At 40.0% G+C, this 12,665-nt stretch overlaps 1 protein-coding gene across 1 annotated transcript in view; it reads left to right on the top strand.

Moving 5' to 3' along the window:
- The first annotated feature begins 212 nt into the window (after positions 1-212).
- Positions 213-12,665, top strand: part of ASZ1 (ankyrin repeat, SAM and basic leucine zipper domain containing 1) — a 40,975-nt gene continuing 28,522 nt past the window's right edge. Inside the window, exons 1-4 of the mRNA XM_075742846.1 lie at positions 213-331; positions 2,307-2,403; positions 7,671-7,793; positions 10,948-11,059. Of these exons, the coding sequence (XP_075598961.1) occupies positions 227-331; positions 2,307-2,403; positions 7,671-7,793; positions 10,948-11,059 (437 nt within the window). The 5' untranslated portion in view covers positions 213-226. The remainder of the gene's footprint in view (positions 332-2,306; positions 2,404-7,670; positions 7,794-10,947; positions 11,060-12,665) is intronic.

Here is a 12,665-nt window from a genome sequence, read left to right on the forward strand (position 1 = left end):
AGGATACTGTTGGCCTTACTCAAGAGCTGGTGGCTTACAGCTGTCCCCTCCGCGCCGCACTGCGGGGCACCGGACACGGCACGCGACACCCCCTCACACAACGGGCCGTTATAGTCCCGCGACAGCCCCTCGCGCACAGCACCGCCGAGCCCTCGTGCGCGGGAAAGCGGAGCGGCCACCGCTGGCCACGTGACCTGCCGGGGCGGCGCGCGCGCAGCGAGGTGGTATGGCCGCCGTGCCGTGGGGATCCCGCGTTGTGGCGGGGGGCGACGAGGACGGCGACAGCGACGAGGACGGCTGGGATATCGGCGTCGTGCGGCATGACCCGCAGGTGGGGCTAAGCCTCTCCCGTCCCGGCGCCCTCGAGCTGGGGCCCGCGGCCGGGCGGGCGGTCTCGGTACGGTAAAACGGGGGAGGTGGCCTCGGCCTGGGACCGCGGTGAGGGAGTGGGGCTTGGTGGGCCTCACCGAGCCTCGGCAGGGGCTGCGGCTGGCGCCTCCTCTGTGACTGTTTCCTAGCAGGGCGATGGTGGTGTAGCCTCAATCCAGGGGTAAATAAATCTAAGTTTGGGGAGGGTTTTGTCTTCTTACATAAAGTCTTAACATCTCTTTTAAACACTTTTCTGCCCTTTAATAAATGACCCTCATCCCTCTTTCAACATGAGAATAAATTTGAAAGTGACCAGAGGCCTATAAAGCTGTTTTATATCTAAATTCTCTGAGTTTGTTTCTTGCTATCATGAAGACTTAAGTGATTTTATTGTATCTGATAAGTGTGATGCATCTGAAAAGAAGGCTCTGGGGAGATCTAATTGCTGCTTACCAGTACCTGAAGGGGCCTGCAGGAAAGATGGTGAGGGACTGTTTATCAGGGAGTGTAGTGACAGGATGAGGGGTAATGGCCTTAAGCTGAAGGAGGGTCGATTTAGATTAGATGTTAGAAAGAAATTCTTTACTGTGAGGGTGGTGAGGCACTGGAACAGGTTGCCCAGAGAGGCTGTGGAGGCCCCCTCCCTGGAAGTTTTCAAGGCCAGGTTGGATGGGGCTTTGGGCAACGTGGTCTAGTGGAGGGTGTCCCTGCCCATGGCAGGGGGGTTGGAACTGGATGATCTTTGAGGTCCCTTCCAACCCAAACCATTCTATGATTCTGTGATAGTGTGAGGCAGAGGGAGATTCTGCAAAGCTTTTTAGCCCTTAGTTTGTCTCATGGCTGGAATTGGAAAATGGAGGTAACTGGATACTTGCAGTACTCTTAATAACTGTTATAGTTGGTTTTTCAATGGCTTTGATATTTAAATCAAGGTTCCCATCAAAAGAGATGCGTTATTTGGAAATTGTTGGCTGAGTAGAACAAAAATAGGGCTAAATTATTATATTGGCTGTTTCTCACCTTTGGTTTTCTAGACACTAAGTGCCTATTAAAATCTTTACAAAAGTTGTTGGAAATATAGACTACAGTATACTGGGGAAAATTGTGTAAGTCTGAGTTCTCTTGTTTTGATTTCAAAATTTATAATGCAATATGACTTCTCTTCTTTCCATACCCACTTCTATCTGCAAAGGACTAGTGAATAGTCCTCAACTTGGTATGTGTGTGTTTTGTATAATATAGATAATCCTAGCAGCAATCTTCAGCTGCATCTGCACCTTTAATAGAGAACAAATCTGTGATACTTCTGTAAAGGAACTTGAATTGGGCAACCGTCTGATGCATCAACTAGTCTTTTGGTCAGGGCATTTTTCAGCCAAATCATTTATGATGCTGCAACACAAATACCTCTGCCACCACAGGAGTAGGAGGAAAGAGGAACGATAACCCTTTCCAGCAGTGGATTCATGCTATATTAAGCCAGACAGCTAGTCTTTAAGCTACATTGCCCCAAACTGTAACTTTTATGTCTGATTGTATTAGATATATTTTTTAATGCCACACTTTGCAACATGTGAAATGTACAAAAAAAGTAAAGAAATGTGTTGCAACATTTTTCTAGCGCTAAAAAATGAATCTTAACTGAAATCAAATACCATTAAGAAAAACTGAGAGGTGTGTAGGAGGATATAGCAGCTTTGTTGAGAAAGGTTCCATTCTCTGAAAATTTAAATATCTTCTTTCTGAGAAGTTAATTTTAAAGCTTATGTTTTACAGCAGAGCCTAAGCAGGTCTAGAGAGATGAAAGAAGGAAAGTCTTACCTTGCTTCCACCCCACTTTGTCCTTGCAGAGATCATTAATGCTTTTATAGTGACCTCAAGCTGTAGTTTTTAGCTTGAAACAGTTACTAAGTTTTGACTTTTCTTTGCTTATCTAGCAGTTGGATCAAATGTTGCAGGCAGACAAGAATGAAGCATTAAAGAAGGCTCTGTTTCGTGGTGATGTGTCATTAATTGAAGAACTCTTAAACTCAGGTGAGGAAAATCAGTTATGAAGTTCAATATTTTTAATTGAACTTGGCAAGAATACTAAAGCTTTGAAGTTTCGCATTTCAAAGTAATGTGTCGGGTGCATGTAGGAATATGTGAATGTTGCCAATACAGGATATAAACTCTTATTTTAAAGATGAAATTACTCTTTCAGCGACTCAGCATGCTGTATTCCAGCAAATTCCTTCTAATTTATATTTATTTCATTAGTCAGGAGTCCTGAAAATTGAGAAGACTATAATGTGTGAACTATGAAATAAGGTGTTTGGTTGTTTTCAGATGCATCTTTAACCTGAAAGTATTAATTACAAATGTTGAATTTGAGGTGGTTGAGAGTGAGAATTGAGTGGGTGGTCTTACTTTGGTGTTGAAGGTTGCTGGGGGGCGGGGAGGGGAGGCTGGCTTTTTTGTTTTAATGCTCCTCCAGTTTGGAAATTCGATTTTTTTAAATTTTTTTCTTTTTTCTTACTCACAGCACTGTTAAGTTTCTGGTATGTGCCCTGTGTAAAACTGCTGCCCTGGCAACATCAGCTGGACAAAGATTTTGTGATTCTGAAAGGTCTAACAAGGTTTATGTGGCATTTGTCACTGAAAAGTAGTTTCTCTAAATAGCAAAAGCCTTTCTCCCTGTTCTGTTACTCCATATTTCTCTGTAATGTGTTTCTGTTATTCAGTGTTAGGAGGATTGGATCACTTATTGAAGCATCCAGGGCAATCAAAAACTGCATAGCTGAGTTGACCTGCCTAGTGATAATTGTCAGGAAGTTCTGCTTCAGCAAGCAAGCAGAATATAGTAGCCAAGCGCTTGTTCTCTGAGCAAAATCTGTCTTAGGGCTGGAAGAAAGTAGTTTTGTAGTTAGCAATGGGTTTTACTGAGTCTTAAAACAATGACATTACTTGTCCTTTTAGAAGATGACTTGTTTCTCACCACGGTGGGGAATGGTTTTCTTTTTAAATTAAGTAAAAACTGTTGCACAGGCTGAAACACTGAGGTATAATACTGAATGAAATACACCTGTCTTTCTTTGAGAAAATATGTTCTTATTTATAGGTAGAGTTTTTAGTGATGTCTGTGCATCAGATTGCTTAATTGTTTTGTTGCAGCCGTCCATTTTTAATTGCTTGCATTTCAGTCAAACAGCAATAGTTCACTTCTGTGTTGTTGCCTGCCACATAATAAGCAGTTCTATGCTGTTGGAAGATGATGATGGGTATCTGTAAGAGCATAAGCTCAAGCCAAAGATTCCTGTAGTCTCGTGTCCTGTCCCTTGAAATGCACAAGACAGTACCACAAAGGAATCTATCATTTCCTGAAAATATGACTAATGATAAATTTTGAGCCATCCAGTACTGTCCTGCAAAGCAGTAGAACACAATGCCCCTCTAACAGGGAGGTGTTTCTGAAGAAAGGTGGCATTGTCCTTCAGAGGATCGGTGCTCAGTCAGATTAGATCTTTGCCTCCAAAGTTGCCTTTAGTGTATGTTCAGTAGAGCTTGTAAGAGGCTCGCTACCAGTGCTCGACCAAACTCAGGGTTTGTGGTTGAAGTGGATTTCCTAGCAACGGTTGTGGCCCTTCTTTCAGGTAGAACAAGAACATGTTGTCTTCTGGCTTGCTTAGCCATTGCTTTAAGAATCTTTGGTGCTGAGGCAGTTTCAAAGAGCTCCTTTAGGAGATGGACAAGCACAATGTCTTCTCTTACTCCTATAAAATGGCAACATACTAAGAACACGTTTCTGAAGTGTGTGCCACAAAAAGTAATGCAAGCAAGTAGCAGGTTCAAAGGTGACTTTCACATTTTGATCTGCTTTGGGAGTAAAATACTTAACACCATATAATTAATATGTTCATTTTATTCAAATGGAATTAGAAGTTATGACCTCATGACAATTTAGGCTGATCAAAGATACAGCTACAGCCAAATTGTTTTTCCTGTTTTCATTCAGGAGTCTGTTCCACTCCTATCTTTGCATGAGTGCTGGAGCTCATCTGATCTTTTGTGAGCCAGCTCAGGAAATTAATGTGACAGTAAACTAGGGGAGTGAGGGGATGGTGTGTGAATAGTTTTTCAGCCAGTTTAGGACTCTGAACTCTGAGTCAGATGAGAACCGTAGCTGGCCCAGCTGTGGGAGACGTCAGCACCTGTGATTTGACTCAGCTTTAAGGTATTGTGGAACCGCAGCACAAAGTGCTGACAGACTTAAACAAAATCAATACTTCTATTAGAGAGAAGTCTTCTGGAATGAAGCATTTTAAGGACTTTTCTCTCAGATGTCTGAATGTGAATGGATTCTAATACTAAGAGCTGTTCTTTAAGTGAAAGTCTTTCAAGACCTCATTTTTTTGTGTGTCAAATGTGGAATTATTTAGCATGAAAAGCTGTATGTAGAAATTGATCGTAGTTCTTCAGGCACTACCTTGTTAACCTTTTTGAATTTGAGGTTACGTTCTTCTGTATAAAACCAGCCTTTCTGCTATAACTATTACTAGCCACAGTCAACAAAATATCTGAAAGAGCTACCAGAGAAACTGTAGTAAACACAGAAAGAACATCATTCTTCCTTTGCTCTTCTCTTGTTTCATCATTATTCACATGCTTTGTACAGTTGCTGCTGTAGAGCACATCTGAGGCCAGAATGTATTTCTCCCTATTCCTAGTTAAAGGGGAGGATAGTTGTGTCTAACTCTGATTGTAAGAAAGAATGTTGTATCTGCTTTGTCTCCTAGACACAATTCCTGAGGTTACGTGACTAAAAAGCTCCTCTGCTCCTGCCCACAAAGGAACACAGATGGCTAATGGCAGGTGGGGGAGCCCAAATAATACTGTGGCCCAGCTCCTCCCAGGCCTGTCATGGAAGCCATCGGCCCATCACGGGCCTATCTCCACAGGCCCACAGGAGCAGAGAGGCCCAAGGGTGGGCAGGAACCCAAATTGTGGCCTCAGAGGAAGGGACTCCCAGGGCCCTTGTGCCTGGGTGCCAGCAACTGTAGAGACTGGAGTGAGTGAAAGGACATGCCAGCCACTGGAGTGGGACTGGGGATCAGAGGCCCGTGTGTCCGTGATGCTGGCAGCTGGAGGAGATATATCTGTCCCAGAGGGGAGCAGGATGAGACCATTGGTGCTGTCTGCATTCACATGACTGCTCTGTTTGTTGATTGGTGTGGCTGGTGGTGTATGTGTGTGCCTGCTGGGAATACGTGCTCAGCATTGATACTGGTTAGACCTGGGGGTGTCGAGTTGCAGCAGCCTAGCCTCTCTGCGGCTGTAGCATCTGGCCTGATTTTTCACTAAAAAATTTTTACTGGGCTTCACTGTTGCCTTATAGGACTTCTTAAGGGCCATTTTAAATGCTAAACTAATGCCGCGTACTTCAACAGCAGCTCAGGTAATGAGAGAGTCTGAGTAGTAACCAAGAGAAGATTTCTGGTTCAGTCAACAACTCTATAACCATGCAGCCAGGAAGCAACATGACTGTTACTGTTTTGTTTTCCTTCCTTTGGCTTCCTCTGAGACTCTAGCTGGTTTGCATTGTGACTTTCACACTGCATGGTACTTTAACGCACTACAAAGATGGCAGGACAAATGAGCTGCAACACCACTTTGACATTTTGTTGCCAAAAAGACCATTCTACTTCTAGGACCCAAAAATAAGCACCAGCATCGTGGCAGATATTGTCTGCTATACGTGTAAAGGAAGCAGCAAGGAAAATACCTTCTCAAGAGTCTCTGTGTGCCTGCCAAGTAGATCTTTTGTCACTATTGTTCAGATATGTATTAAAATAAAAAGCTCTAGATGGGAGCTCTAGTTATATGGACTGCTTTTCTTCTTAAGAGGAAAAGGGACTTCTTAAGGTTGACAGAGTGCCAGCTTTCTGGGATTCCTTTCCTGCTAGTGTTGCTTCAGTTGGCTGTTGGATATCAAACTTTCTAAATTCTTGAAGTGACTTATCTACAAGGAAGTTCACGTATGACTGCTAAGGGACGTATGCTGGTTCTACTTGTAGAACTTGGCTGTGGACTCCAATGAAATGTTTTGTGTGCTGCAAACAAACTGGCATGTTGTGACATTAAGAATTGCAGCTAGTACATATGCATTATTAAGAAGATTTGATCAAAAATTCTGTGGCTTGCAGGTGTTAGAGACGTTAAGAGTGCTTCAACACCTGGCTTTCATTGAATGTTATCTCTTTACTGATTGCTTCTACAGCTCCAGTGATCTTAAATAGCTGAAGAATCAGTCTCAGAGCAGCTTTAATGACTTTATGTTGCTGTACTGAGCACATTTCTGACAAACTACCAAGGCAGGGAAAGTAAATACACATTTTGCATGAAAAGGTATGCATGTAGCTCAACTGTTACAAATTTCTTAGGACAGCTTTGGTTTTTTTCAGAGCTGTCTCTTTTAAAGAAGTATTTTTGATTATCCATAATCACTGTTGAACTAATATGGAAACTGTTAGAGAGGAAGTAGTATTTGAGAAGGATTGAAGGAAAGATGTTTCCTCTTATTGCAAAAATGTATAGAAATTTTTATTTGAAATTTGTCAGGTGAATATCTCAGTCTGGTACTGGGCTCTTGGTGAATTTGGGAGGGCCGTCTGGCAAGCTTACTTCTAGCCACAAAGGAAGATGTGGCTATTACAAAGAGTAAAAAAACCAAATCTGGTGCTTGTGACTGGATCTTGCATAATCTTCTATTTCTTCTTTCTATTGAGATAATATTTTGTTAGTACTGAACACAAAACTGCTATCTGATAGTTAAGTCTTGCAAGACAGAAAATAAAAGGAGCTGTGAAGCAGGAAAACCCTAGTCAATATGATCGTAATAGCCTGACAAGCAAGTTGCATCCACAGCAGTCCACTGGGCTTGGCCAGAATCAAAATTTTTCATTTTGAGTGAGGAAAGCTATTCCACATAAGTGGAGAAAACAAGAGGTTGTGTGCACTTCTCTGAAATTATTTTTGCAGCTAAATTTACTGATTTTTTTTTTTTTTTTAATGTATTATTTCTGTGGTGCTTAACTTCTTGGACTGAGAACTGAGCTTCCTTGGTGTCAGTTCTAAGAGTTGTTTTCTGGTATTCTAGGTAATGGTATATTAAAAAAAAGAAAATGGTATAAGAGACTTCTCTCCCTAGGACTAAATGCAAACAGTGTGTAACCTTTATAACAATACATACTAAGAGTAAGGTTTATAAAATGCATATTTATTGTTGTGCAGTTTTATGATTTTAGTATCTTAAATTTTGACAGGTATAAGCATAGAATCTAGCTTTCAGTTTGGATGGACTCCCCTGATGTGTGCTGCCAGTGTGGCTGATTTTGCAGTAGTGCGTCTTCTTCTGGACAGAGGTGCAAATGCGTGTTTTGAAATAGGTAAGTTATGAATGAAAAATACTGGCCAGCCTGCTCAGTACCAGACATTGTCCTGTCCTTATTCTCTTTTTACATATATAGGGAAAAAGTCAAAGTTCACAGTGAAACTGGAACCCAGTCTAGCTTTCACAGTTTTGAAGTAAAAGTAGTAGTTTTAAAGTAAAAAGTGTGTTCTTGGAGCTGGTCTGGATTCAATTGATAGGTTTTCTTACTCTTTCTCTCTCGTTCTGTCTTTCCCACCACCACCACCTCCAAATCCCCAAGTACTTTTTCTAAAAGGGCGTTTGGAAATACTTGTTCAAGAATTCTAGGATAAAGTTGCAGAGTTAACACTTCATTTGTTTGATCCTGTTACGAAGTACGTACACGCAGAAACCAGCTAGAATCCCGAACAGGAATAGCTTTCCAGTTTGTGGGGAACTAATGTGGACTTCTCTAAAAGTAGAGCAGAATTTTTCTGTTAAGTGGAAACTGTGTGTTGCTAGATCACCTTTTTCTGCAAGAATTCAGTGGAGCTTCTAGGTGATATTGGTTCCTCTGTCAATTTTTATGGCTTAATAATAATTTTTTCCTACTTAAACTGTAGTTATTTTTCCTTCTCTTTCATTGGGTTGGAAGATTTATCCAAGTTCAAGATATTGCAATACAGAAGAAACTGATGGGACCACAATACTGCCAAGTACATAAAAGCAGTGATCTTATTTTACAGTAACTTGCCAATATTTGTAATAATAGTAGACTGAAATGTAGATAGTACAAATCCGGCTCTGAATATTTTCTTGAACTTCTTAGCATCTTATCAGAGTATGAGATAAGAGTAGATTGCCTTCACCAAAAGCAATCATGCCTTCAAATTATTGTTCTTGTAGCAACTTCAGAGAACTTCCATATGGCTGCCTACAACTCATACTTGTTCCTTCTTTATGGCTGTAGAGAGCTATAAATGAGACAGAAACTGCTATGAGCAGCAGTTTTGGCTGACCAGTTAACCAACATGCAGGGCATTTTTTCAGTGTGTGGCCAACCATGTTTGCCCTACGTGGCACCTTGCTAGGATCAGGTTTCTCAGCTTGTTTCCCTGTTAGCCTGTGTAGGGAAACAGTAGCTAGGGCATATGCATAGCAGAGTACCATCCTGCCAAGAACAGTCTTGCAAGTCATTGATTCAGGTCGGGCCACATGTGTTCAGTAAAGCTGTGCCATCCTAAAGTGGTACTAAATGTCACCAGTCCTGCTGCTTTTTTTATATCAGCAAGCAATCACATAAGTGATCATATACTAATTACATAGTGCTTATATTCCTAATAATAGTTATTCTCTTAATCACCTTTTGCACGTTTCAGTCATTCTTTGTAAGCAGTTACTTAATTTTACCCTTTTTGGTAGTCGTGAAGAACAAGGAATTGTATATTGTAGCATTCACTATGCAACAGAATTGGAATGCAGTGTCTTTGAGGAGTGAATTCACTGACTCTTCTGTGTTTTTCAGCTAGGCTGAACATAGTCTAATCTTTTTTGTAGTCTTTTACCAGTTTTCCTCCACAAATGAGAAACCTGAGAATTCTAAGGTGTTTCTTCCCTTTCTTCTCTTGTTCACGTGGTTGAGCTATAGGTAGGCTGACAGAAATTAATTTCCCACTCTTTATCACTACGTGAAATACTGAATACAAATAAACTACAGGTTCCTCCTAAATATCATTTGCAGATTAACAGTGCTTATCACTACGTTTGTTCAAAGTCCTACCATCTTCATGTTGTTATCAATAACCAGGTTAAACATTTTGAATAATAATCTGTCAGTCAATCAAGTAATTTACTGAAATGTTAATTGCTTTCTGTTCAGGAGTTTAAGTGAGTCTCTGAAACTTAATTTTTCATTTACAATGCTGATTTATGTGTGTTAGAACTTCTACATGAGGTAGTTGAAAATTAAAAGATAGTATATTAAAAAACAGATTAAATGCAAAACTAAGGTCTCTTGGTTAGAGGGGTGGGGGACAAGAAGTGGTGAGAAATAAAGTAAGTAGAGCAGATGGGAGTAAAGTATGTAACAAACTTCTCATGTTTATATATAATAAAATCTGACCTCCATTGAAGAGTAAGGGTGTTAATACATATATGGTCTTAAAATTTCTACAATAAAGTTAGAAAATATGTTGTAACACTTAATGGTATGGTCTGAAGTAGGTGCAGCTGAAATTATACTTGTTAAATTGTTAAAGGCATGTTTGAACTTGTGAACAAGTTTGTGCAATAAGTAAAGTGGGCAGTTATTCAAACGTCAGTCTTCTAATTGACTCTAGGGCTAACTCACTTACTAAGGTCCTTGAGGTGTGATGCTTCCCCCCTCTCTGTAGGAGACCCATGGAAAAGGAGATCTCTCCTGTTCTGTGAGCAAACAACAGTAGTGTACAATCCTGATTTGTGAGCAAAGGTGGCATGTGATACCCTGCTGGCTTCAGAGCTGGAGCAAATACACTGTTTCTTCCTGATGAATCTTTATGGACTGTATAGATGTTCTTTAAATCCACCTCTAAAAACATACTTGTAATCCTCTTTCTACCACTACTGTGCCATAGTAGTCTAGTTTAGTAAACTTACTTCATTCTCCTTAAATCCTATCATAAAGCCTTGTTACTTCAACTGTCCTTTGTATGGGCCTCTGTTCTCCCTAAAATTGATGTTGCTATGTGTTTATAATAAATTTCGTGCACTTCTTTTTTATCCATTGCAGTTAGCTTCCTGTAAGGTGTTTCTTGCCTTGACTGTATTCTCAGGAGAGATGGGGAAGAACAGGGAGTGAATCTAATGGTGGGGAACAAGATTTCAGAAACAAGCATCTACAGTTAAGCTCCTACTGCGGGTTTTAGGTACCTAAGAAGTATCCCAAACTTCAGTAGGAGTAGATGCTTTACTACTGCCATTCACTCTCATCTTTCTGAGTATCTTCTCTTCTCAGATACCTTTATCTTATCTGATAATTCTAATGACTTTTACTGGAAGGAAAACAAGTTTCTAACCCTTTTCTATATATCTTTGGGTATCAGAACCTGATTAACAACTCTAGCAAATGTAAAAGCTTTTAAAGGAACTTCTGGATTAGCATGGTAATGATATTTACATATGTAATTCTCTAACTCTGAGTTTCAAAACAGATAAGTACACTGTGCTGATGGCAGCATGTACTGCGCATGCTTCAGAGGAAAATGTCTTGAAGACTGTAGAACTGCTTCTGTCAAGGAATGCTGACCCTAACCTTACTTGCAGGTACCAAAAAAATCCATGTCTATGAATACAGCATAAAATTTAATATTAATATACAGAGATATCTTTATAGGCATAGTTGTTCTTGGTTAAGATGACGTGTACTTCATTAGCTTTTTGTACCTTCACCGCTGTCTGTATGAGGAAAGATTAGTGTCCAGATATTTATTTCTCCTAGTACAGTCATTCAGCTGAGTAAATAAGACTATCATCAGTTTTATCAGATTTAAGTATGTTGCTCAGCTGAACAAGATATAAATTTGAGGTAAAAACTAATCTTAATACTTTGGTTGACTGCAGTATAAGGGCAAGAAATATGTCCTCTGCCTTTCCCAGATCATGTTGCCTCTTTTGTGTAGGGATGTAAGTTAAATCAGTTAATTCTCTGTTTAAATTCATGTCCTTCTCTTGAGCTTTTTGTGGGTATCTAGCTATATTCCTCTCACAGACAGCCTCCTATGGAAAAAGAAAACTTACCTGTAAATAAAATACATGAATTCCACTGCGATCTGGAATAATCCAGATTAAAAGAAGATTTAATCTCCTTTTTAAAAACAAGTAACAGCTTGTTTTTTGAATTACCAGTCAGCAGCAGTCTGAAGCAGTGCATTGTGAGATGTCTGTAGTTGCATAGTCTGATGCAATGTTTCATTTTGCATCAGAAAGAAATAGATTCTGGGCTGACCCAAGATAAACCGTCGTCCCTCTGCTGGGAAAAATATATTGTTTGTGTCAAATTGAAACTGCTTGTTGTTCAACTAACTGAAATTCATTTTTTTTATACCACAGCTCTTTCACCACGTTATCTGAAGATATGTGGACTGTATGGCCCTCTAAAAAGAACAGAATTGACGGCCTGTTGGTTCTCATTAGTAGAATTCAATTATTCTGGGCCCTGAACGTCGCTGTGAGCATAGTGTTCATAGACAAGGAGGAAACATAGTTGTGCTGAAGTGCCACTGGTGTCTCATACCAAATTTAAATGTCATTCATTTGTTCTTATTAGAGAGGCTAAAAATTCTTCATGAAAGAAGAGAAAGCTGCAGACTCTGAAATAATTACATATAGTTGCCGTCAGATAGCTGGATGTTAGGATAAACGTGCTGCTTTAAAAAATGGAGGAAGTCTTTGCATTATTCAACTTCATCTTGGGGGTTTGAAAATGTAAGCTAGAGTGCAAAGCTGCAGGTTTATGTTTGGAAAGACCTTTGGGTAAACTTTGGAAAAAAAAAAAAAGTTTGGATTCTGACATGAGATGGGAATTTTAAGAGCAAAACTTTATTTATAAACTTAGAGTATGTTATGCACAGTTGGTCTTTGTATACAAATATTTATTTGCTCTCTCTTTGTTTCCTAAGACCTTGTGCTAAGGTCTGAGTTATGCTTGCATACATCAAATGCAGTGCCCAGTTGTGGTTTTTTCACTTTTATAATAGTAGCCTTTCTCAAATTAAAGGACAAATTAAGTGACAACCAGAAATGTCATATCTGTACCAAACAAAAGCAGAAGTTAGATGACGAGGTCCAGATTGTTCAAAAATCTTCGTGCTGCCTTTATTCCTTTCCAGTATTTGACATGTGTGCCTACCACTCCATCTTTAGAACTGCT

The sequence above is a fragment of the Balearica regulorum genome, chromosome 1 (assembly GCF_011004875.1).
Source record: "Balearica regulorum gibbericeps isolate bBalReg1 chromosome 1, bBalReg1.pri, whole genome shotgun sequence".
Lineage (NCBI taxonomy): Eukaryota > Metazoa > Chordata > Aves > Gruiformes > Gruidae > Balearica > Balearica regulorum.